We start from the raw sequence: 26,442 nt of genomic DNA, 5'->3' as shown, positions 1-26,442 counted from the left end.
TTAACGAGTTACGAGATGGAAATTCTTGTGTTCACTTTGAATTGATTAAATAAAACAGCAAAACAAAACGCGAAAAACAATGAACAAAAGGTGTAAAAACATTTACTTTTCTCTCCATTAATTCTCCGCTGCTTAGGTGGACAAATGCGATAAGACTCTTTAAGTGGAGAGGGAAAATCAATATTCAATCTCTGGCACTTAATATAATAGCTTCATACCTTTCCCTTCTACGCTAGGTAGTTGATTATTTGATCCCACTGGCAACGAAATTCGAGTAGTTTATTCTGTGTATTGCGAAAAAAACTCCATTGCTGCCGCAAATGTCGATCCTGTTTGTGAATACGTGTTTGTTTAGTACTCTCACGGAATATTTATTCTTTGCTAGTTATCTGTGGAACGTATAGTCCGTTAATATTCGATCCGTTTTAGTGTCCGTTCAATAAAATCACAGAGAAATTTACTCTGCTGTGCATTTACCTACATGGTTTCAAAAAAAGGTATGAAATAAGTGAAATATAGCACTTCTGTAAAACTGATTAAAATTTCATTTCTCTCCGTGAACATTGCTACATTGTTTTGTTGACCACTTGTGAGAATTAAGAACCACATTCAAATCGTTAAAATTTCAAAAGGCATGGAGATTTAGCGGTAAGATCTTTGGTCTCTAGAGTGCAGAAGAGCGTCTTCTCTGAATAAGTGTTTTGCATTTAAAACGTATGCTGTAACTATAGAAAATAGAGGAAACATTGACGGCTAACTCCTTGAACCAAGAATTTGAAAGTTAATTAAATGACAACTATCAGTCGGAGACAAGAAGCAGGGATCACTCACAGTTTCTGGGCAACGAGTCGATTTTAAATCGTCACGATTTATAAGTCACTCGATAAACGATTTAAAGCGAGACTCGTTTGTTTGTGAATAGAAACGAGACTCGTTTTGTAGAAACGAGACTCGTTTGTAGAAACGAGACTCGTTTGTAGAAACGAGACTCGTTTTTAGAAACGAGACTCGTTTGACAAAACGAGAGTCGTTTTGCGAAAGAAGGCTCGTGTGCCAAACTTTGCTCTTGGCGCATGCGCAGAAGTATAGTTTTTTTACCAGGGCAAAGTTTTAGGTTCAAGATAAGCTGGGATTTTGCTGCAATATGTTAAGGTAATCTCTATTTTCTTTTTCTTGGGATTACAAAGTGCAGGGAAGGCCTAAACCGATATTTTTATAGAGCTTCTGGCATAAATTTCAGCAGATAAAGTAGCACTGGATATTTGTGTTGAATTAAGTTCAAAGCTTGAATCAGATCCTATCCCATTACTAAGGTTACTTCATTTTTCCACAACAAGAGGGAAACCAGAAATTAAAACCATGAAAGATGTACATTTTGATAAATAAAAATTAAATGCTGAAACTTCATATTCATTATGCAAGGAATATTTCATCATATTTTGCTGTTTTAGACTTTTTTTCCCTTCAAGCAGACGCATAGCTGCTTGAACTTGGGCTTTCTCTATCGCACATCTGGAGTTATCTTTAGGAGACTGCCCTATTGCCATTTGTGCTGTCGTTACGCAATTTTGTCATTTCCAATCATGGATAAGTCTACTTGTTTTTATTTTTGCCTGCTAGAGTGTAATGAATCTTGTTATGGTACTAGACAATAATGAAAAAATTATAATAGGAGTAGGTTCCTACAGATGCCAAAGGTTGAAATTGAAGGGCTTTTCAATGACTTTGCCAAGTTTTAGATAAATTGAAGGACCTTTTTTGGAAAGGTTTGCATAAGAAATTTTAAAATTATTTAACATTATTTCTCAGCTTTTCTATTAAAGTACTGCAATTTTTTACTCAAAAATTGCTAAAGAAAAAGCGTTGCAAAAATCAAGCTCTAGTCCTCAAATTCAAGTACTTTCAAGACCTTGAATTTGTTATCTTTTAATTCAAGCATCTTCGAATACTTTCAAGGCTTTTATGAACTATGAGTAGGTAATGTACTTGCCTTTAACTGCAAGGAGAAGGGAATTTTTACCTATTATTGATATCGAGTCAAAGTTTGTTGCAAAATGTTCACCCAAGGGGAGTTTTCACAAATCAGTTGATTGAAGCAATATTACTTTTCAATAGTTCATATTGTTTTTAATAGAAAAATATCTGAATATTGAATATCGTTGATGGCCACAACAAGAGAAGTAGTACTAATTACAGTTTTAGTATATTCAATTAGAGGGATTTGACTTTCATTAGATACCAAGAGGCAATACACCTATTTTGACCTTTTTGTGGGTTAAAAATACATGTCATACAAAAAACTGAAAACCTTATATGAAAACCCTGTGCATTCTTTATTATTTCTTACAAGATTTTCAAGAACTGATTTGCTATTAACTGAATCAGACATTTTTCCTTCACTGTAATCACTTTTAGGATCTAAACTTATTTAATTTAATTCAGATGGTTCTCTTTATCTCCCTATTTTTTCCCATGCTACCATAACTATTTTGCATAAGTCAGCCAGTATATTTTGATGATTTTTATTAATATTCAAGATTAATTTATTTAACACATGATAAATATCATTGGTTTGCATTTCTGTGAATTCCCATCCCAGTCATCAACTGTTGAAGAGAAACAAATACAAAAAGTTAGGTGTGAATTTTGAGTGAAAGTCAATTTAAGATGACAGGCATGGGTAATAGGTAGATGAAACACTCTTCCACTAAAAAAGGCCTTCTAGATGGATGATTTGACTTCCAAGAGACAAGAAGGAACTCTAGGCCAAAAATGATAAATAAGGTAAACCCAGAAATTGCAGTGATTATGACCATGGCAAGGAAGAGAATTAAAAAAAAGAGGAAAGGAAGTTATGAACTAAATTAAGTACCAGAAATCAACTAAGTTGTAAGAGAAAGGGTTGACAACTTGGCATTTAGTATTCTGGTTATTTTTATTTTTTTTGGAGGAAAGGTGGGGCATGTTACTTTAAGATTCCACAATAAGATTTACATAATTCACACCTACCACCCCTATTCATTCACAGCTTCATTGTTAGAATGTAAACATCCATCACTTGCCATTAGACAGTTGTACTGGGGAAAAAAAAGAGGAAAAAACAAGTGGGAGTATGTCTTTCTAATGACAGAGAGACATACTCCCACTACAACTAACCCTATTTCAGAAATTTTGGCTGAAATAATTTTTATTACCAAATATTTTTATACCAAACATCTCAGCAAGTCAACCAGACTCGTTCTCAGCGAGCTAACTAGACTTATTCTCAGCGAGCCAACCAGATATTATTCTCAGCGAGCCAACCAGACTTATTCTCAGCAAAAAAAAAGCCAAAGTTATCTCGGGCGTATCCTTCAGAAAGCCCCAGTAATTTATGAGGAGTGTATTCACAGGATATATGATCTAAAAGTACATGATCATTTCTTTCTTAAAATGAATTTTTTCGTCATAAACTATCTTTTATCTCAGGGATCTCATCAAAATAAACGCAAATCAAAATGACAAATCTAATTCGCTATGAAAAAATGTTCTGACATGTTTATGTTTAGGAAACTTTTCTAGATTATTACAGAGATGAGATTGCTTCGGTAAGGATATTATTTGCAAGAGATCTTTGATTTATAAAATGATTGTTTGTGAATTTTTAACAAACAGATAACGAGGTTAATAATTATGCACTTAGCAGCTGCCATCCTGGGGGTCGACCCTGGGGTCATACAGGGGAATAGACTTTTGTCTATTCACATGGGAAAACACCCACTGGATTTTTACCATTGCCGCCATCTTGAGAATAAGAGGTCCTTACCATGGGGACTGGTTGTTACCATTGATATCTTCAGATGTAAAAAAACTACTACTACTACTACTACTTTTTCCAGTTAGTCGCCGCCAAAAGCCACATAGGATGTTTTTAACTTTGAGCCCTGTATAGTAAACACAAGCTGAAGTAAGTTTTTGTTTGTGGCAAATAACATTCGTTTGGAGCATTACATTGTTTGAGTTAGTAGAGCATACTTCTTTGTCCCCAGGCGAGGGGCACTGGTAGCTTTATGTTGAACAATGTTATTGTTGGTTAGGGGGTTTAGGAAATGCCTTTGCAATGCCCAGGGGTTCCCCAGGGTCACCCGTAGTGCCGAGTTGGCTATAATCGTCTCATATCCAACAAGCGCGAGTGGAATAATTGTTTTATTACAAACCTTAAATCAAATTATCAAATTTCATTAAATTGTTAGCTCCCTTTTAATTTTAAGCTGACACGTGCTAACCATATTTGTAGATTATGGTATATTGGCTGATATACCATAATGGCTAAGCCAATAAAAGGTCTTGAATTGCATTATCCAATGATCAAGTTTTTAATAAATATTATATATATCATGTCCAAATTGAGCACTCTATCTAGGATGCAGGGTGTCCAGCGGCATGGTTGCCCAAAAAAATAGGAAAATAGGAATTTCAGGATTGAGAAAATAGGAAAAATAGGAAACTTTGCACTAAAAAATAGGAGAAAAATAGGAAAATCAATAGTACTTTCGTCAACAAAGGTAGCCTCCCCACACGCCAGCTGCTATCCCCGATTCACCACTTTAGTCGATCAACAGCAGTGAACATAAATAGGACAAAACGAGTTTTTTGGTTTGAATTTTTAATCTTCCTGATATCCCTCACTGAGATAAATCTATCAAAAAATCTGTACAACATAACTTTATTTACTTTGATTTCCCTAATTTTAAAGTAACAACTGAACTGCTTCACCTTCACTTTTGTTCAGAAACAAAGTTGGCTTTTCATTATGTTTATAACTTCAACATTAATCCAGCAGATGATTGCTAACACAAGAACATTTTAGTCTTTACTGAGCTGGCAGAGCACCTGCGTAGAGGTGTAAAATGACAGTTTACATTTACTTTGACTTTCTTTTCTTTAATGGTACAGCAGAAACATCCGCTGGTAGAGCTTTCTCCAGCAACTTCTGATTGTTTATGTTAACCTCCTTTTGCTTCTCCCTTACTGCTTCAAGCTTCCTCTTTGCCTTTGCCTGATTCGATTTGGCCGTTTCAATCATGAGACATGCAACTTTTGCACCTTGTGAATCAACCTTGGAACCTGAAGATAGAGCAGCCTGCAACTTACATGTGCCCTCTGACAGTAGCTCATTAGCCGTTTGCATTTCATCCATTGCCTCCTGCTCCTTCTTGTCTAGCCTCTCTCCTTTATCTCTCAACGATCTTGTCTCTTTTCTTAACTTCTCCTGGTCTCTTTTCCTTCGTTCTTCCTCTTCAGCTTTCAATTTCTCATCCACCTCCTTTCTCTTCTTCTCGGCTTCTTCTTCATCCAGCCGCTGTCTATGATGCATGTGCGCAGATCGCACAGCAGTTAGAAGACCATCTGTCAGGGCAAATTTTTCCGGTCTCAGGTTTTCAGGATCATAAAACTTCAAAGCATCTTTCACAGATCTAAGGCCAACAATGGTCCTCTCTCCAAGAAGTGTCCTTTCTTGCGTCACAATGCGGGCATTCACTGACAGACTTCGTTCTGACTCAGCATTTGTTTGCGCAAGAATAAGACCTGATTTTACTACTTTTGGAAGAGCAACATATCGAGGCTCGGTCCCATTAAGAGACTTGAGATTGAATACTTCTTGCCAAAAATGGTCAACGCGTTTCTCTTTGTGTAACTGCTCAACATCTTCATCGACAGCATAAACTCGCCACTCATCTTGAACAATGCTGACATCCAACTGAGGCTGCAATTTTTTAGCCAGTAGTGCAATTGCCTTCACACTACTTGCCTTTTCTCTCTTGACAGGATTGAGACATCCTAATGCTTTTAAGAGAGTGTTCTGAAGAGGGAGATGAGACTGTAGATATGTAAGGGATGTGCTATAAAATGTGCGGATGCCAAGATATACAGACTTTCTACGATCTGGCTTGATTTGGGCTAAAGCCTTCTTGGTCGCCTCTCCAATTGCAATATCAGCATCGAGCAGCTGACTGTTTGCACTGCAGTCAATACTGACTAGATCACTACCAAACTTCTTCTCATACGCATCTTTCTTTAGGAATCTACCCATAAGCTTGCGCAAGAACTCAGACATTTTATCATATAAAAGGTGAACCTGTGGGCAGCTGTTCTGAAAAATGGTGAGGAAATCTTCAAAAACAGGTGAAACATTACCCACAAATTCCAACTGTGCCTTTGTTTTCTTTCCTTCTTCGTCATTTAACATTGCCGATACCCTCTTGTAAGCAACACTCTTAGGAGCTGTTTTGGGATCCTTTCCCAGATCCTTCACAAAGCTGCAGATGCAATCCCACTGCTCCAAAATTCTTCGCACAGAAGGGCCCAGACTAAGCCATCTCACCTCGGTATGCTTTTGGAAATTGTGCATCTCCACACCCATTGCAGATTGTAAAGTGTGATAGTCTTCTCGTCTAGCTGCACTGTACTTGAAAAGGGAGTGAATGTCCACACAAAGCTGTTCAATGTCTTTCCCATATTCCTCTAAACCCCTGCCAAAAGCATTATGGACGTTATGAAGAACACAACTTCCTAAGTCAATAAAACCACTAAAGTCTGGGTTGTCATTTTTGATTGCTCCTTCCAACTTTCTAACAATGGTTTTATTGACATTAGGGCCATCTCTTACCAAAGTGCACAGCTTCGTTATTGGAAGGTCATCTTTCAACATTGTTTGGAAGATACGGTTAGCCACCTTTTCACCCTCTGCATGACCAAAAAATAAAGAGGTATAGAAGTTTATCCAGACTTCATTATGAGTCGGGGACCAGTAACGAAAGGTAAGATCCATCTGTTTCTTGACCTGCGTGGTGGAGGTTTCGTCAAAGTGTAAACAAAAAGGCAGTTCTGACTTCTTTACATCATCAACAATTATCTGGTGATAGAAACACAAACACTTATAGTAAGTTACCTTTTTTTATTCATACACCAAATTAAAAGATGAAATACTGACATAAACTTTCATTGATATCAAGAATCACACATAAATATGCACTCATAATTTGCGTATTCAAATTGCACTTTATATAATACCTGTGTGCAGTGAGGGCCCAAGCCTTCCCCAATAACATAGGATGCACGGCTTCTACCCATTGAAAAACTTGAAGCAATCTTGCTGTCAGGAAACATCGCTTTAAATGTGTTGCCAAGATTGTCAACTGAGCGAAAGCTAAAGTTACATGACGCCAACTTTGCTAACCAAATCACCTCTGCTTGCAAGCTGGCATTTTTGTAATTGATAATGGACAGCTGTCCAGACGAACTTCTCCTGTGCTCTGGCAGATCACAACGGTTTGAGATGCCTGCACTTGGTTGACTCTGCAGTACAAACAACTTTCCTTGAGACTCATCCCTTGCAGGTTTAACAGCCTGAACATGCTTTGCTTTCCTCGCATGTTGCAATATCTGCGCTTTTCCAGAGTTGTCACAAAGAAACTCACTATCACAAAACCTACAGTAAGCATGGTAGTCATCTACTCCTTTACGACACCAAGAACTCAATCTTTGACCATTGGAATCGACGGCAGAAAGCCATGCATTGCTAAACTTTGTTCTACCGCCAGGCATTTTCATACACCGTATTCACAAATGGCGGACACGCGGGAAAAAACTGGTGCCTAGTCATGAAAGCGAGGCGGAGGATAAACAAAAATTGCAAATAAAGACTTTCAGAGAACTTGCAGATGTTTAAGCACGGATTCCACCTAAAATAGCTTTGTACGAACTCCGTTTTAAATACAATTACGTGGGATGCCTTCTGCTTTTAATGTTTAGTGGTGATTTGCTGTTCGCAATCAAAAAGGACGCGTATATCTTCAAGGAAACAGGATGATTTTGTAGGTTTGTGAAGCATCAGAAGCTCGACAAGTGGACGATGGCTGGAGAAAAGCGGCAAACATGTTTGCCCAAACTTCACATTGAAACCGAGTACAAAAGCCAGCTCACCGCAATTCGGTGAACAGAAATATAAACAAATCTTGGTGGCAAGAAAAAAAGAAACAAGCGAGAGATATATGGCCTACTCGTTAACGCAAGAGACGTCTGCCGCTGAACAATTCAAGTCTAGCCGATGGAAAAAAGGAAGACAGGAAAGAAGAGGTGACCGAGGTTTCAATGAAGTCATGTTTGATTTTTGTTTGCCAAGACGTAATTCTCTGGTCTTCATCGATGAAGGACATCAATAAGGACATCAATTAGAGCTAATTTTTTAGTATAAATGCAAGAGCGATCGGGTGGAGTACGCTCAAGATTTCAACTTGTTACTTGGCAGCCTCGGTAAGCCGGCCACATAATTTCAGCGAGTAATTTTGCATCTCTTATCTTTGGCTGTCAAGAGTTTTAACTTTATGTTCCATAATATTTTAAAGTTGAAGAATAGATAAATAAATAAAATGATGGTCTTCTTCAAGTTAAACGGATCCAGACTAGAATTTAATTATTCGGAACAGAAGCTTGCCGTGTTCAGTCCTGACACAAACATTGCCCTAAAAGTTTAAATAACTTAGTAAAATGTAAGCTTTATTCCACTTTTTTACCAAGAGCTCTCTGAGATAATGCCCTAGAGGAGACTAGGTAAATAGCAAGCCATAAGATTCACACACTACAGCTTCTAAGTTTGATAAAATTATTTTTAATTATTTCGCAATGACAAAGAATGCATGATCATGAGATTTTTGCTAAGCTGTGCTAACGTACCTCTAACAATTCACCCCAAACGGACGGAATTAATATGATCCAAAGAAAGTTGCAAATAAAGGTATACATATATACATAGATATGTATACAATGACACTGACATGAATGAATAAGCCTCGTGAATGAATCTTTCACCCGCTCTCGACTTGACCTGTTTTGTGTAATGACAGAGGTCCATTCCGTTGACAAGTAGGCCATATATCTGTCGCTTATCTCTCTTTTTCTCGCCACCAATATATGTTTTTATTTCTGTTTCACAGAATTGTAGTGATCTGGCTTTCGTAGAACAAATGTGGCTATTACTTTAACTAATATTAGAACATCAGAGTCAACGTACTATGTGCTTTATGATCTCACTATAAAACACATTCAACTATAATTCCACTTTCAATTTTATTACAAATTTTGGCTTTACTGGCTAAAAAATAGGAAAAATAGGAGGTTCTGGTTAAAAAATAGGAGAAAATAGGAATGGGCCCAAAAAATAGGAAAAAATAGGAAAAAATAGGAACTGGACACCCTGAGGATGAGTCATTGCTGCTGCAATTGCGCATGCTCGCTAGTTTACTCTAGTTTGAACACTCTGGCATGGCTTAGACGATAACACAAAGGTTGGGTCGTTTGGGGTGACCATCTCGGCTCTCCCCCATCCTAGCATCAGCACTGCACTGATGAGGCCCAGAAGGCCGAAACAGTACTTTCTGCAGTTAGTTATATATATATATATATATATATATATATATATATGCCATATGGTACTTTATACTTTAATCTATTTTATTTGTAATGACTTATCATTCAACTGTTTCAGAACTCACCTGATATGTTCCTTTGGTAAAAAATTTCTTGTTATCTCCCTGTCATCTTCATGGAGAACCTTAATCCGGAAACATTCCCCAGCAGGTTCTTGGGTGAGACATTTTTTTCTCATGGCTGTTACCTGATATCAAAGTAATGGTATTTATCAGGTCTTTGATATATTGTCAAAAGTCAATCACCCAAAGCATGCAGCATTATACAGCTTACCACAAATTAAATTTCTTATTCAAAGGTCTTCCTTAATTTGGTTGCAATTGTTCAAGGCATTAAATTCCCGCTTTTTTTATTTTGGCAACATAAGTTATGACCACCAGATAAAGAAAAAAACAAAAAACACATGAAAACCAAGAGTAGGGAGGTTTTTCTGAACAATCATTGACCATGAAGTTAATTTGCATTCCTTTTTGCAGAAATTTGAACTGCAACAATTATACTAGCTACGCAACTCCCTTTCCACCATGGTTATGTTATGTTTTCACCAGTTATTGCAGCACATGAAACTCATAGAACATGATTTTGCACATCGGGGATTTATATTATTTGTTAGTACTTTGATGAAAGGTTCCAGAAACAATAATTATTTTGGTTTAATTTGTAGTTTAAAGAATTTACTTACTCTTTTGGCTTTCTCCAGTAACGAGGAGCCTTCTGCTCTTTCGATCCCTTGGATGCTTCTCCCCGACCTTTCTGCTACTTGACTTTTTAAATGAAATGTTTACAAATTTTGTTAACCTTTTAACAATAGTTGAATATTATGAGTTCAATCAGCTCTAAGAATTTTGTTGATCCAATTTGATACAAGAACAGTTCCAGATTTTTGTAAAGGTAATCACATGACTTTGAGTGCAATTTGGAATAAATAAGCACGAGTAGATTTTTTCAAAGACTAACAAAATTGCATGAGCCCGTAGGGCGAGTGCAATTTGTGGTCTTTGAAAAAATTTACAAGTGCTTATTTATTCCAAATTGCACGAGAAAATCATGTGATTATCTATTAATAATATACATGAAAAAATACGAGGTAGCTTCTCATAACTACGCAGAAGAAAAGTGCGCGCATCATGTGCAAAAATAATTTATTCAAACTCTGCAAGTGACATTGACCTTGACATTGACCTTGACATTGACATTAACCAATGATTCTGACCAATCAGAATGTCTGGTTTGTTTCTTTCTTTGCACTGAATTAGCCCTCTTCTGCACTGAATTAACTCTCTTCTGCACTGAATTAACTGAAAACTGCATTCATCTTAACCAATCAGAACCGAGAAATTTTTTCATGTATATTATTATAGCTAAAATTAATTTTGTGGAAAAAATTCATTAATGAAGGAAATCTTTCTTATGATTTTCTTTATGCCTTCTTGTGCATTTTATGCTATTGTTTTACAAAGAAATGTGATATTTGCTTTAGATTTTATTTTATCATGGATGGCCAGACTCTATGCATGAAAGATGACGACATTTTTGCCTCGTTTGTATGATACATGAAAAGGCAGTATATTTGTACATGAAATTTATCCTTTTCTCAATATTTTCCCTGATGTGACTAATGTCTGCATCCAAAACATTTATAACTAATTGAAAAAATAGATATTTTCCAATGGTTTACTCACAATCTCTTGTAGAAGTAGATGAGAAACGTTCACATAAGTGACAAATTGTATGTTCCATTTGATCATCACTTACATCTTTCAGGGATTCTCCTAGGTGTAACAAAATGTCTGATGCTCATTGTAAAACTATAAGTTTAAAAACTGGGTAACCAGTTCAATATTAATTCAATAAGTAAAACCAAACACTGTTAACAGCTATTGGGACAACTTTAGGAGACATTTTTAAGGTAGCAATTTTTCAAATGTTACACTTTTCATTTTGAAGTTATATCAATCTCCTCAAAAACCAATTCACTCCACAGAGTAGATCAGTATGAGCCAATTTTTTTGCAATGACGCATATCAGGAAGGAAAAAATATAGATTGAGACTCTACAACAGCCTTAATTCAGAAATACATTAATTTTTTTATTAACTTCTAAACTCCCAGTTAATTAGCATGTAAATTCTTAAACTTAAGTGGCAAATTCCTGTAACTGATTTACAAAGAAATGTGTATCAGCTAGAGGAGAGATTTAACAGTCAGATCGAGGGAGTTAAAGGGTTAAGAGGGTTTGATACTTGTCATTGATTGGCAAAATTTTTCAACTTACCTGAAAAGCAAACATTTAGACTGGGGTTATTTTCTTTTGGAATAAGGATCATCAACTCACTAAATGGACCTCTTCTTCCAAATGTGGTCCTTACTGCAGATGGAAAATAATCAAGTATTTTAATGGCTTTGAATGTTATGTTTTGATTTGGGGAAGCTATGTGTTTAAAATTTTGTCAGTGTTCTGTTGAAAGGAGAATTGCTCTTTATTCTTAATTTTGTTATTAGATAGACAGGTTCTAGACATCAACATTATGAACATTGGTTTTACCCACAGATGTTAATTGTGTAGTTGTAAACCTATTAAATTATATTAAACCTAATTCTCGCAGCATATGCATGATATTACTATAATTAGATTAGGTATTGGTATATATTTTAATCAACAATATTACTACCTTGCCTTCCTTGGCATTTAGTATTCTGGTTATTTAATTTTTTTTTTTTGGGGGGGGGGAGGAAAGGTGGGGCATGTTACTTTAAAATTCCACAATAAGATTTTAATCATTCACACCTACCACCTCTATTCATTCACAGCTTCATTGTTACAATGTAAAGATCCATAACTTGACATTAGATAGTTGTACTGGGGAAAAAAAGAAGAAAAAAACAAGTGGGAGTATGTCTTTCTAATGACAGAAAGACATACTCCCACTACAACTAACCCTATTTGAGAAATTTTGGCTGAAATAATTTTTTATTATAGCAATACCAAACATCTCAGTGAGTCAACCAGACTCGTTCTCAGCGAGCCAACTAGACTTATTCTCAGCGAGCCAACCAGAATTATTCTCAGCGAGCCAACCAGAATTATTCTCAGCGAGCCAACCAGACTTATTCTCAGCGAGCCAACCAGACTTATTCTCAGCGAGCCAACCAGACTTACTCTCAGCGAGCCAACCAGACTTATTCTCAGCGAGCAAACCAGAATTATTCTCAGCGAGCCAACCAGACTTATTCTCAGCGAGCCAACCAGAATTATTCTCAGCGAGCCAACCAGACTTATTCTCAGCGAGCCAACCAGACTTATTCCCAGCGAGCCAACCAGAATTATTCTCAGCGAGCCAACCAGACTTGTTCTCAGCAAGCCAACCAGACTTGTTCTCAGCAAGCCAACCAGAATTATTCTCAGCGAGTCAACCAGACTTCTTCTCAATGAGCCAGACTTACAAAGTCCAGTATCCTCAGCAAGTCAAAGCCCAGTATCCTCAGCGAGTCATAGACCAGTATCCTCAGCGAGTCAAAGTCCAGTATCCTCAGCGAGTCAAAGCCCAGTATCCTCAGCGAGTCAAAGCCCAGTATCCTCAGCCAGTCAAAGACCAGTATCCTCAGCGAGTCAAAGTCCAGTATCCTCAGCGAGTCAAAGTCCAGTATCCTCAGCGAGTCAAAGACCAGTATCCTCAGCGAGTCAAAGACCAGTATCCTCAGCGAGTCAAAGACCAGTATCCTCAGCGAGTCAAAGACCAGTATCCTCAGCGAGTCAAAGACCAGTATCCTCAGCGAGTCAAAGACCAGTATCCTCAGCGAGTCAAAGACCAGTATCCTCAGCGAGTCAAAGACCAGTATCCTCAGCGAGTCAAAGACCAGTATCCTCAGCGAGTCAAAGACCAGTATCCTCAGCGAGTCAAAGACCAGTATCCTCAGCAAGTCTAAGAGCAATATCCTAAACAAGCTCAAAAGGAAGCATTTAATTTGGGGCCAGCCAAGGTATATAGATCCTCTACAGGTGATAGCTTTAGATTTGCAGCAAATTTAATTCCAATAAAAACTATGAGTCTTAGTATTATAAGCAAGTTGAAGTATAGATAAAAAATAGGGGACAATCATACAAACCTTTGAATTAAAGCTCCAGGGGAATTGTCCGAATTTCTGCAAAAGAACGAATATGTTAGCCAAGTCACTGGTACCACTAAATAAGGAAAAAATCTATATGAGAGTGAAAAGGAACCATCAAGTGCTGTATAATTTTTTAAATATCACCCTGAACTTTGATCAAGTGGAAACTATTTCAAGAAGTTGCTTCTGTTTGCTTTACTTGCCTTTCATAAAAAAATAGCTGTTGATAATTGGTGCATAAATACTCCTTTTCTGAATTTTAACCTTGATTTCAATGTTTCGGATCAGCGGAGAGAGTGATCTCAGGATAAACAATGCTCTTCCTATTTTAAAATTTATAAATGAACTCTTAACATATTTCCAAGGTTGTGATAATTCCACTATCTAATTGACTTGGCAATTACCTGGTTTTTGAAAGTAGTACATTTTTTACTAAGCCAAGTCATCTCCTAACTCTCCTAGCCTGGTGTGTTAAATTGTAAATCCTCTCCCACAAGCCTAATATTCAAGCTCTTTTCCTTTATAACTTGGTTATGCAATACGGTTAAATTACTACAGATTGCTAAAATTTCTGTTCCTTTTCTCCTGAGCGAATAAATACGAAATGGAAAGTACAGAAACATATCTGCCTTCTGAGCTGTTTCAATTCTTCATAATGCATGAGATAAATGAATGAAAATCCATCAAAATCATAACCTCCACGCATCATGGCTAACGTGGCATTACATTTCTATTTTTCTTTCCTTTTACTTCATCTGGTAATTTGTCTTTCAAATGGCTCTAACCAAATGATAAAGTTCAGTGGTTGAGATTCTGAACTTGCATCCATTGTTTGGACCTCACAATGAATTACAATAATTTATATACAATATTTGGCAAATGAAAAGGTCAACTTTTGGTTTCACCGTCGAACAGCATACGTAGATCACTGTACTTAATTCTCACCTTGAAAAAAATTAAGGGGCCACCCTTACACTCGTTTTTCAAGTGAATAACCTTTTCACAGGGACAAAACATCGAGCCCTACTGACTAAGATTTACCTATAAATATTATGGAAATAACAAGGAAAGACCTTGAACCAGTTAGAAGCTTTCTTTTTAAATTGTTTATTGAATAAGAAATGTGGAGACAAATAATACCGCAAACAATGCATAATGATAGTTGCTTGGTCACGCCAGTTACTTATTGAAATTAGTTTTAATTTTTAATCCAAAAAAAAGGTAATCTTCGGAACGAACCAACATGACAGAGTTAAAAATCGATCTTTTGATGTACTTGGTTAAAGTAGTTGAATAGCTTCTTCGTGTCCTATAAAAATTCGGCGTTTTAACTGCGCCAGACTCCAAATCAAAGTAAATTAAGAACGTATCTTCGTTTGCAAGCGAACTCAGTTCAAGGTCAGATCATGGGTCATCTTTACTTTCGGAACGTAGTGACAGATTTCACAGGGAACTTTATAAAGAAAAATTTCCCAAATCCTTATAGGAGCTGCGTTCGTTTTTGGATCCATCTCAAACCTCCAGTAAACAAGCCTGATTGCAAATAGTTATTGAATAATGAAACGCTGGGGCCAAATTTATGCAAGCATGGAATTGTTTCGCCTAATTTCGCTCAAAACCCCTTTGGCTATTGGACAGGAGGGTAATCAAAACTTTTGCTTGGCATTTATGATACTGCAATAAGAATACGTGGCACTAGCTTACTTGTAACATAAGTTGAACTGTGAACTTATAAAATTCAGCTGAATTTAGTCACGTACTTACCCGACTCTCGACTCTTGCCTTGTAAACAACGTAGCAACCGGTAGCATTTCAAAAGCATAGATGTGTCATCATGTAACAGAAATGGATTGTTTATGCGATGTATTCCACTACATTCTCGTTAAGCAACTTCTAAAACAACTGCCATTCTCGACACACGCCTACCATTGTGGCTGTAGCTGCTGGTTTCCTCTCTAAGCCATAACTAAGTCTAAGCTGTCACATCAAGTTGGAACACGCTGTGCTTGTTAAAAATTAAAAAAACATCGAAGGGAGAAAAAGATAAGGCTGAAGGCGTGCACGAAGCCGGTAAATCTAAGATGTAAAATCACGACCTTGATGGCAAAGTAAACATTTGAATGACATTGCGGTTGATTCGTTTTAAGACAAAGGCTCAATTCTCCTCAAGGACCTTTGCCGGCGTGGGATAGTTCAATCCCGAGCCAAGGGGCATCTTGGCGTTTGTCAGCGGTATCACCTCAGGGAGAATGGGTTACTATAAGAGCCCAGCCTCAAATAAGCGCCCAGCCTCAAATAAGCGCCCACCATGAAAGCCCAAAAATTAAGGTTACCTCCTACCTTCGCGGATGTCCTTCGGGAGAAAATTCGTACGCGCGCTAGTTGGAAGAAAACCCTAACAAACTAGACATCAAAACAAAGGTTAATAAATGCAATTTACGATAAAAATATAATTTCGGCGATTTTTTCATTTAGGAAGTGTCAGGAGCCAGAAAGGCGTGAAACGACCGAGTGTTCTTCTATCGAATTTATCGGGTATCGGATCCCGCGGCACGAGAAAAATGGCTGCCTAGTCTCATTCACAAGGCATCAATCAACAAAAGAGTGTCAGGCTTTTCCGATATTCTGATTGGTTGTCTGGATATTCGCATCTAAAGTTAGGGTAGCGAAAAATATGCGAAGCGTTTTGCGTAAATGGACACCACGTAAAAAATATTTAAAAGATCAAAATTTCCTGACACACATTTGTTAGTCATCATCACGGGAATGTTTTGGCGAAATTTCACGAAAATCGGTGAAATCTACATACCCTATAAATTCGTTCAAAGTGGATGTATTCCTCTCAAAATCAAATGCGAGATTTTAGCTCCCAAAGGTTTGTAAACAACTTGCGCCACACCAGGAGATTATCTCGCCTCCTGAAACCGCAAACCAATGAGATAGACGAGACCTGGCGTCAATGACAATGGATCAAGATTTTTCCGGGAAGAGTATCGTGTAGCAGTCTTTTTTTTTTATTTTTTTTTTATTTTTTTATCTCGCCCTGTTGATCGTTTAGTAATGGACAAAGTCGGTGAAGAGAAAACCCGCGGCAGAAAGGGTAAATCTGTCGCATTCTTCTTTTTCTCTATCGGTTTCGTCAGATTCCAACGAAGAATCTTGTTTACAACCTTCTGTGGTGTTGACTTTCATTTTTCAGCTCTTTGCTCCAAGGATAATCGAATGCTGTCGATCTTCAGTGGATGCCGAGCTTGTCGACGGCTCCTGGCCAAACCAAGAACCTTTGTCGCTTTGTTTTGTTTTGTTTTGTTTTGTTTTGACAAAATGCTGCCATTTCTCTCTTCTTTGGACCTTTTTTTGGTTCTGTCCTCGTGTACCGGTTCACAAGAGCCAATACAAAAGACCAAACAATACACAATAGCTAACCGATGACTCCTAAACAAAGAGAGAACAATGGTAATTCCCTTGTGATCGGTACACCAGGACAGAACCCTTTTTTTTCTTTTTCTTTACCCAAGGACTCTTCTCTAATTTTAAGTTTTGTGTTATATCCACGAGAAAAGACTTTCTACGAGCAGATTACTTCCACGTGTGAAATTTGTCAAGGGCGCGATGTAATATTCCTCCGAATATTCGAATATTCCCCCGGGGGGTTCGCCCATTTACGAGATTATGACACCTTCCTGATTTATTAACTTTTATTCGAAAATACGTTTTTTTAAATAAGTCGGACACCTTTTGAGATTTTTAATTTTTTTTCCTTTTGCAAACGCTAGTTAAAAAGTGTAACTTCAATCTAGTCAAAAAAAAAATCAGCCTCTGAAGGTAGGAAGTAACCTTAAATAAGCGTGCTTAATAATGAATAATAATAGTAATAATAATAATAATAATAATAATAATAATGGTCTCTATTGATTCAAAACAGAAAAATACAATCCTAGTGTTACAAGCAATTTGAGGTAAATGAGTTAAAAGGTTAATAATTCCACAAAATTAAATTTACCACCTGATTACAGTTAGAAATTGTCATATAGGTTATGTCTAAAAGTTAAACGACCAACGAATGTATTTTTAAAACGTTTTCTTTTGATGCTTGTTCTGGTGCCAGACCTAGTCCGTAGATTGTAGCTGCTGGCCTTTACAAGCGGAATAAAAAGCGACAGGGGTGATTGGCGGCCTTAGAAACCTTTTTAAAAATACTACTGCTTCTGTAAAATTGATCGTAAATTGTGATTTCTTGTAATAAAATTCCTTTTCCAACAACGATCGAAAAAAACATCGTACTGGGGTGAGGTCGGAGTCTGATGCTCCATATGGGCATACGTGAAATCGGGGAAGTACTAAGGAATCGAAAAGAAAGTCTATTTCTTCCTGCTTATACCCCTCTTTACCTAGAGATCTAAGGACATAGAGGCATTTAACATGTGTATTGAACCTACAGTCACTCTGAAAGGTGACACCTAGAATGCTCACATAAGTACAACTAGGGATCCCTAATACAGGAGGGTACAATTCATGATTGCCTTTCTAGGACTGTAAGCTCCTTACATTTGCTAGGGTTACAGAACATTCCATTCTTTTCTATCCACTCTAAGAAATGTTTGACCAATGTCTCAGACATGTCTTTAAATTGTAAACAGGAGCAATGATATTTGAAACAGCAGCATACTAGAATAACACTGGCAGGGTATCTAAATAGATCTCTAGATCATTTATAAAAATATGGAATAGATAGGGTCCGCTTACGCTACCTTGAGTAGTACCTTGATTCAATAATTTCCAATCAAAAGAAATATTATTGTAGCAAATTCTTTGGTTTCTACCTTTCAAAACACACGGGTATACTTTAATTATATATGGATTTAATTGGAGATTTCTCAACTTTCTTGCGAACAAGAATCAGAATACGGCAATTGAATTTTTTTTATTGGTTGATTGAAAAAGTGATGGACTCAACACAGAAAGTGTGTTTTTCTGAAGGGATCGATCGATCGATGTTTTAACATTTTTTTTTCTTTTTTGCCTCAATTAAAGTTTTCCATTGTAAACTCCCAAACTGCCACTCGATGCGTGGAAAACATCCAACCAAAGCCACTGCATAAAACAATGACGGGAAGATGTTTTTCATGAAACGATGGATTACTGTTGTTCCTGCCAAAGACGTACAAGTAGATATAAGTCATTTCATTAACTTGTTTGGAATAAAAAGTAGAAAAGAAGAAATTGTAGAGCCGGTGCAAGCAAGCGGATATGTAAATGTAGAAAAGTAAGATGTCAGAATAGCATGAAATAACAAATTTAAAAAAAGAAAAAGTTTGTGATCAGCATCAAAGGAGAAATCGAGATGTTTTTCTTGATATGTAAAGAAAATCGCAAAAAAAGGTTGTATGTTTGAAAACACAGAAATGAGGTGCGTCGCCATTCAAAGCCTTTCTCAGGCCACACTTTCACCATCTGCTTACACTTAAAAGTAAACCGTTCTGAAAATCCACACCCACGTCTAGGGTAATCCGAGAAGAAACTTCAGATGTTAATACAGAGGGTTTCCTTTCATATTTATATATGAATCTTAAGCTGCCCTGTACTTCTGTGATGCACTTCACCCAAATATTAGTAAGATGTCATGGCCTCCGAAACCTACCGAGCTATGTGATAGTGCAGTCAAACTTTCAGAAGAACTAGATGCGTTTCTATACTCTAAACTGGCAACACACACACATCTCGGCGGAATATTCTGATCGCGTGCGGCGCCTTGTTACCTCTTTTGGCCAGGACATTATTTAAGGAGTTACGGCAGGATTACAAAAACCACCCAAGCAAATACTGTTACCGTATGCCGAACAATGTTCAACTTATCCAGATGCCACACAGATTGGGGCATGAGATCGGTCCTTTGCCTGAAACTATCAAGCCATATATCAAAGCAACACTCCCGTGGGGTATTATAGATAGATTGGAGGAGACCCTTTCTGGTGCGGGAACCAAAAAGCCAGTGGCTAGGATGGATTTAACATTTCTGTCCTTAATGAGGATCAACTGTCTCACTGGCTGTCAACAGGTATCTCCCGAGTATCGATGTGCCTGCTAATGACATGGCTACCGTTCACAAGGTTCTAGTGCAGTCTCTCAAGGTAAAGAACACGCTCAACTTAAAGAGCATCGGCTTCGTCATTGACTTAACACTGTATGCAAAGGCAAGCGAGGGACAATGGAAACAAAGCGCAAAATTGAAAGATATGGTTATGAAAATGGAAGTATTCCACACAGCATGCACCATGTTGTCCAACACTGGCAAACGCTTCCAGGATGCTGGCTTGCGGGAACTGTGTGTAGAGTGTGATGTGATAGCAGAAGGTTCTATTGCAGAAGTTCTAAAGGGACTTACTCGTGTATGAAGCCCGATACTGATAAATCCCTTGATTCCACTATTCCTGGTAAGTTGAAAAATTTTCTTTACAGAATTTTAAAAAATTAAAATGAAAAAATGAAGCTGTAAACCTATTTGTTTCTGTACTTCTAAAGATAGCAAACTTTACATATAGTAACAAGAAATCACCTTTATAAAGTTATGTTTTTATAGACTCATGCATAATACAAATTTAACTGCCAACTGCAAGAAGAAAAAAAATCAAGGCCTTTCTCTTTAACTTTAAAGATGACAAGGACATGGGAGGGCAAAGACATGACATTGAGGAGAGGAAAACTTTAAGTGAGGGTAAGATTTAACAAACAAAATTCATTAAGTTTCATGGCTGAAGAATTTCTCCAGTTTTCTAATTTGCTCAAAGCATTCCAAAATGGAAAATTCAGGCCAATCCCGCATGACCAAAAACCTATAAACAACTGACGACAACAATTTCTTCTTACTATCCTCACAGAACCAGAAATGAAGAAAAAGAAGACCCGAAAGAGAAGAAAGAAGAAAAATAATGAATCTCAGCAAGAAGGAAACGAAAAACCTAGAAAAAGTGTAGATGAAGTTATTAATAAGTGCAAAAATTATCATGCAATGTCTTCTATATTGAAATAGCCTTAACTTTTCTTTTAATACCTCTCAAAAAGTTATCTTTGCAAATGTGATGAGAATAAATGATATAAAGTTTTCCAATATGTATTAGTCGACTGTAATCGGGCCAGATGGTATTATTTGACAACATTTTCCAGAGGCAAAGAGGTCAACGAGCTATAATTATATGCAACTGATAACAAAAATTTTTGTTTCAGTCATCATGGACATTATGCACTTATCAGCGGCCGTCCCAGGGGGGGAGAGGGTGACCCCGGGGAACCCCTGGGCATTTGCAAAGGAATTTCCTAAGCCCCCTAACCAACAATAACATTGTTCAATATAAAGCTACCAATGCCCTTCCCCTGGGGACAAAGAAGTATGCTCTACTAACTCAAACAATGTAATGCTCCAAAAGAATGTTATTTGCCAAAAACTAAAACTTACTTCAGCTTGTGTTTACTATACAGGGCTCAAAGTTAAAAACATCCTATGTGGCTTTTTGCCGGCGACTAACTGGAAAAAGTAGTAGTAGTAGTAGTTTTTTACATCTGTAGGTATCAATGGTAATAGCCAGTCATCTTTTATTCTCAAGATGGCGGCAATGGTAAAAATCCAGTGGGTGTTTTCCCATGTGTCTCGTCTCGGAGGTGCAAATGCACTTCAATGCAAAATTGGCGACGAAAGTCTATTCCCCCGTATGACCCCAGGGTCGATCCCCAGGATGGCAGCTGCTAAGTGTATAATTGTTAATCTCGTTATCTGTTTCTTAAAAATTCACAAACAATCACTAAATCAAAGCTCTCTTTCTAAAAATATCCTTACCGAAGCAATCTCATCTCTGTAATAATCTAGAAAATTTTCCTAAACATAAACATGTCAGAGCATTTTTTCATAGCGAATTAGATTTGTCATTTTGATTTGCGTTTATTTTGATGAGATCCCTGAGATAAAAGATAGTTTACGACGAAAAAACTCATTTTAAGAAAGAAATGATCATGTACTTTTAGATCATGTATTCTATGAATACAGTTTTCATAAATTACTCGGGCTTTCCGAAGGAAACGCCCGAAATAAATTCGGCTTTTTTTTTTCAGTTTGAACCTTTGGCATCTGTAAGAACCTACTGCTATATAGTAATATATTTTTTTCATTATTGTCTAGTACCATAACAAGATTCATTACACTCTAGCAGGCAAAAATAAAAACAAGTAGACTTATCCATGATTGGAAATGACAAAATTGCGTAACGACAGCACAAATGGCAATAGGGCAGTCTCCTAAAGATAACTCCAGATGTGCGATAGAGAAAGCCCAAGTTCAAGCAGCTATGCGTCTGCTTGAAGGGTAAAAAAGTCTAAAACAGCAAAATATGATGAAATATTCCTTGCATAATGAATATGAAGTTTCAGCATTTAATTTTTATTTATCAAAATGTACATCTTTCATGGGTTTAATTTCTAGTTTCCCTCTTGTTGTGGAAAAATGAAGTAACCTTAGTAATGGGATAGGATCCGATTCAAGCTTTGAACTTAATTCGACACAAATATCCAGTGCTACTTTATCTGCTGAAATTTATGCCAGAAGCTCTATAAAAATATCGGTTTAGGCCTTCCCTGCACTTTGTAATCCCAAGAAAAAGAAAATAGAGATTACCTTAACATATTGCAGCAAAATTCCAGCTTATCTTGAACCTAAAACTTTGCCCTGGTAAAAAAACTATACTTCTGCGCATGCGCCAAGAGCAAAGTTTGGCACACGAGCCTTCTTTCGCAAAACGACTCTCGTTTTGTCAAACGAGTCTCGTTTCTAAAAACGAGTCTCGTTTCTACAAACGAGTCTCGTTTCTACAAACGAGTCTCGTTTCTACAAAACGAGTCTCGTTTCTATTCACAAACAAACGAGGGATCACTCACAGTTTCTGGGCAACCAGTCGATTTTAAATCGTCACGATTTATAAGTCACTCGATAAACGATTTAAAGCGAGACTCGTTTGTTTGTGAATAGAAACGAGACTCGTTTATAGAAACGAGACTCGTTTGTAGAAACGAGACTCGTTTTTAGAAACGAGAGACGTTTTGCGAAAGAAGGCTCGTGTGCCAAACTTTGCTCTTGGCGCATGCGCAGAAGTATAGTTTTTTTTCTAGGATAAAGTTTTAGGTTCAAGATAAGCTGGGATTTTGCTGCAATATTTTAAGGTAATCTCTATTTTCTTTTTCTTGGGATTATAAAGTGCAGGGAAGGCCTTAACCGATATTTTTATAGAGCTTCTAGCATAAATTTCAGCACATAAAGTAGCATTGAATATTTGTGTCGAATTAAGTTCAAAGCTGGAATCGGATCCTGTCCCATTACTAAAATTACTTCATTTTTCCACAATAAGAGGGAAGCCAGAAATTAAAACCATGAAAGAAGTACATTTTGATAAATAAGAATTTAATGCTGAAACTTCATATTCATTATGCAAGGAATATTTTGCTGTTTTAGACTTTTTTTTTCCCTTTAAGTAGACGCATAGCTGCTTGAACTTGGGCTTTCTATATCGCACATCTGGAGTTATCTTTAGGAGACTGCCCTATTGCCATTGTTACTGTCGTTACGCAATGTTTTCATTTCCAATCATGGATAAGTCTACTTGTTTTTATTTTTGCCTGCTAGAGTGTAATGAATGTTGTTATGGTACTAGACAATAATCAAAAAAATATATTACTATATAGCAGTAGGTTCCCACAGATGCCAAAGGTTCAAATTGAAAAAAAAAAGCCGAATTTATTTCGGGCGTTTCCTTCGGAAAGCCCGAGTAATTTATGAGGACTGTATTCATAGAATACATGATCTAAAAGTACATGATCATTTCTTTCTTAAAATGAATTTTTTCGTCGTAAACTATCTTTTATCTCAGGGATCTCATCAAAATAAACGCAAATCAAAATGACAAATCTAATTTGCTATGAAAAAATGTTCTGACATGTTTATGTTTAGGAAAATTTTCTAGATTATTACAGAGATGAGATTGCTTCGGTAAGAATATTTTTAGAAAGAGATCTTTGATTTATAAAATGATTGTTTGTGAATTTTTAAGAAACAGATAACGAGATTAATAATTATGCACTTAGCAGCTGCCATCCTGGGGATCGACCCTGGGGTCATAGGGGGGAATAGACTTTTGTCGCCAATTTTGCATTGAAGTGCATTTGCACCTCCGAGACGAGACACATGGGAAAACACCCACTGGATTTTTACCATTGCCGCCATCTTGAGAATAAAAGATCCTTACCATGGTGACTGGCTATTACCATTGATACCTACAGATGTAAAAAAAATACTACTACTACTACTTTTTCCAGTTAGTCGCCGGCAAAAAGCCACATGGGATGTTTTTAACTTTGAGCCCTGTATAGCCCTGTATAGTAAACACAAGCTGAAGTAAGTTTTAGTTTGTGGCAAATAACATTCTTTTGGAGCATTCCATTGTTTGAGTTAGTAGAGCATACTTCTTTGTCCCCAGGGGAAGGGCATTGGTGGCTTTATGTTGAACAATGTTATTGTTGGTTAGGGGGTTTAGGAAATTCCTTTGCAAATGCCCAGGGGTTCCCCGGGGTCACCCTCTCCCCCCCTGGGATGGCCGCTGATAAGTGCATAATGACCATGATGACTAAAACAAAAATTTTTGTTATCAGTTGCATATAATTATAGCTCGTTGATCTCTTTGTCTCTGGAAAATGTTGTCAAATAATACCATCTGGCCCGATTACAGTCGACTAATACATATTGGAAAACTTTATATCATTTATTCTCATCACATTTGCAAAGATAACTTTTTGACAGGTATTAAAAGAAAAGTTAAGGCTAATTCAATATACAAGACATTGCATGATAATTTTTGCACTTATTAATAACTTCATCTGCACTTTAACTAGGTTTTTCGTTTCCTTCTTGCTGAGATTCATTATTTTTCTTCTTTCTTCTCTTTCGGCTCTTCTTTTTCTTCCTTTCTGGTTCTGTGAGGATAGTAAGAAGAAATTGTTGTCGTCAGTTGTTTATAGGTTTTTGGTCACGCGGGATTGGCCTGAATTTCCCATTTTGGAATGCTTTGAGCAAATTAGAAAACTGGAGAAATTCATTAGCCATGAAACTTAATGAATTTTGTTTGTTAAATCTTACCCTCACTTAAAGTCTTCCTCTCCTCAATGTCATGTCTTTGCCCTCCTATGTCCTTGTCATTATAAAGTTAAAGAGAAAGGCCTTGATTTTTTTTCTTCTTGCAGTTGGCAGTTAAATGTGTATTATGCATGAGTCTATAAAAACATAACTTTATAAAGGTGATTTCTTGTTACTTTATTTAAAGTTTGCTATCTTTAGAAGTACAGAAACAAATAGTTTTACAGCTTAATTTTTTCATTTTTAATTTTTTTAAAATTCCGTAAAGAAAATTTTCCACTTACCAGGAATAGTGGAATCAAGGGATTTATCAGTATCGGGCTTCATACACGAGTAAGTCCCTTTAGAACTTCTGCAATAGAACCTTCTGCTATCACATCACACTCTACACACAGTTCCCGCAAGCCAGCATCCTGGAAGCGTTTGCCAGTGTTGGACAACATGGTGCATGCTGTGTTGAATACTTCCATTTTCATTACCATATCTTTCAATTTTGCGCTTTGGTTGCATTGTCCCTCGCTTGCCTTTGCATACAGTGTTAAGTCAATGACGAAGCCGATGCTCTTTAAGTTGAGCGTGTTCTTTACCTTGAGAGACTGCACTAGAATCTTGTGAACGGTAACCATGTCAGTAGCAGGCACATCGATACTCGGGAGATACCTGTTGACAGCCAGTGAGACAGTTGAACCTTATTAAGGACAGAAATGTTAAATCCATTCTAGCCATTGGCTTTTTGGTTCCCGCACCAGAAAGGGTCTCCTCCAATCTATCTATAATACCCCACGGGAGTGTTGCTTTGATATATGGCTTGATAGTTTCAGGCAAAGGAGCGATCTCATGCCCCAATCGGTGTGGCATCTGGATAAGTTGAATATTGTTCGGCATACGGTAACAGTATTTGCTTGGGTGGTTTTTGTAATCCTGCCGTAACTCCTTAAATAATGTCCTGGCCAAAAGAGGTAACAAGGCGCCGCACGCGATCAGAATATTCCGCCGAGATGTGTGTGTGTGTTGCCAGTTTAGAGTATAGAAACGCATCTAGTTCTTCTGAAAGTTTGACTGCACTATCACATAGCTCGGTCGGTTTCGGAGGCCATGACATCTTACTAATATTTGGGTGAAGTGCATCACAGAAGTACAGGCCAGCTTAAGATTCATATATAAATATGAAAGGAAACCCTCTGTATTAACATCTGAAGTTTCTTCTCGGATTACCCTAGACGTGGGTGTGATGGATTTTCAGAACGGTTTACTTTTAAGTGTAAGCAGATGGTGAAAGTGTGGCCTGAGAAAGGCTTTGAATGGCGACGCACCTCATTTCTGCGTTTTCAAACATACAACCATTTTTCGCGATTTTCTTTACATATCAAGAAAAACATCTCGATTTCTCCTTTGATGCTGATCACAGACTTTCTTTTTTTGAATTTGTTATTTCATGCTATTCTGACATCTTAGTTTTCTACATTTACATATCCGCTCGCTTGCACCGGCTCTACAACCTCTTCTTTTCTACTTTTTATTCCAAACAAGTTAATGAAATGACTTATATCTACTTGTACGTCTTTGGCAGGAACAACAGCAATCCATCGTTTCATGAAAAACATCTTCCCGTCATTGCTTTGTGCAGTGGCTTTGGTTGGATGTTTTCCACGCATCGAGTGGCAGTTTGGGAGTTTACAATGGAAAACTTTGATTAAG

At 37.2% G+C, this 26,442-nt stretch overlaps 1 protein-coding gene, 1 long non-coding RNA gene and 1 pseudogene across 7 annotated transcripts; all 3 read right to left on the bottom strand.

Annotated features, from left to right (window-relative positions):
* The window catches only part of LOC148737496 (uncharacterized), a 221,608-nt pseudogene that overhangs the window by 132,146 nt on the left and 63,020 nt on the right, over positions 1-26,442 (bottom strand).
* LOC148737500 (uncharacterized) lies at positions 2,507-15,804 on the bottom strand. 6 transcript variants are annotated; one of them, XR_015997089.1, is made up of 9 exons: positions 15,342-15,804; positions 13,575-13,610; positions 12,256-12,327; positions 11,743-11,835; positions 11,224-11,258; positions 10,151-10,232; positions 9,534-9,655; positions 3,010-3,923; positions 2,507-2,606 (listed from the first exon to the last, which is right to left on the bottom strand). It is a non-coding gene; the product is annotated as an uncharacterized LOC148737500 (long non-coding RNA). The 6 variants fall into 6 exon arrangements; XR_015997090.1 differs by having other exon boundaries at positions 3,010-3,077; positions 11,151-11,258; positions 12,260-12,327; XR_015997086.1 differs by having other exon boundaries at positions 3,006-3,923; positions 12,260-12,327.
* LOC111344105 (uncharacterized) lies at positions 4,689-9,237 on the bottom strand. The gene is made up of 2 exons (XM_022951303.2): positions 7,054-9,237; positions 4,689-6,895 (listed from the first exon to the last, which is right to left on the bottom strand). The coding sequence occupies exons 1-2, from the start codon at positions 7,591-7,593 to the stop codon at positions 4,904-4,906; spliced, it is 2,532 nt and encodes an 843-aa protein (XP_022807038.2). The 5' UTR covers positions 7,594-9,237; the 3' UTR covers positions 4,689-4,903.

Source organism: Stylophora pistillata, chromosome 2 (genome assembly GCF_964205215.1).
Source record: "Stylophora pistillata chromosome 2, jaStyPist1.2, whole genome shotgun sequence".
In the NCBI taxonomy this organism is placed as follows: domain Eukaryota; kingdom Metazoa; phylum Cnidaria; class Anthozoa; order Scleractinia; family Pocilloporidae; genus Stylophora; species Stylophora pistillata.
This window is presented reverse-complemented; position numbering and strand designations above follow the sequence as displayed.

Coding starts and splice junctions, on each gene's coding strand:
- LOC111344105 (XM_022951303.2), bottom strand. CDS start 7,593: ATGAAAATGCCTGGCGGTAGAACAAAGTTTAGCAATGCATGGCTTTCT. Junction 6,896..7,053: donor TGGGCCCTCACTGCACACAG/GTATTATATAAA, acceptor TTCTATCACCAG/ATAATTGTTGATGATGTAAA.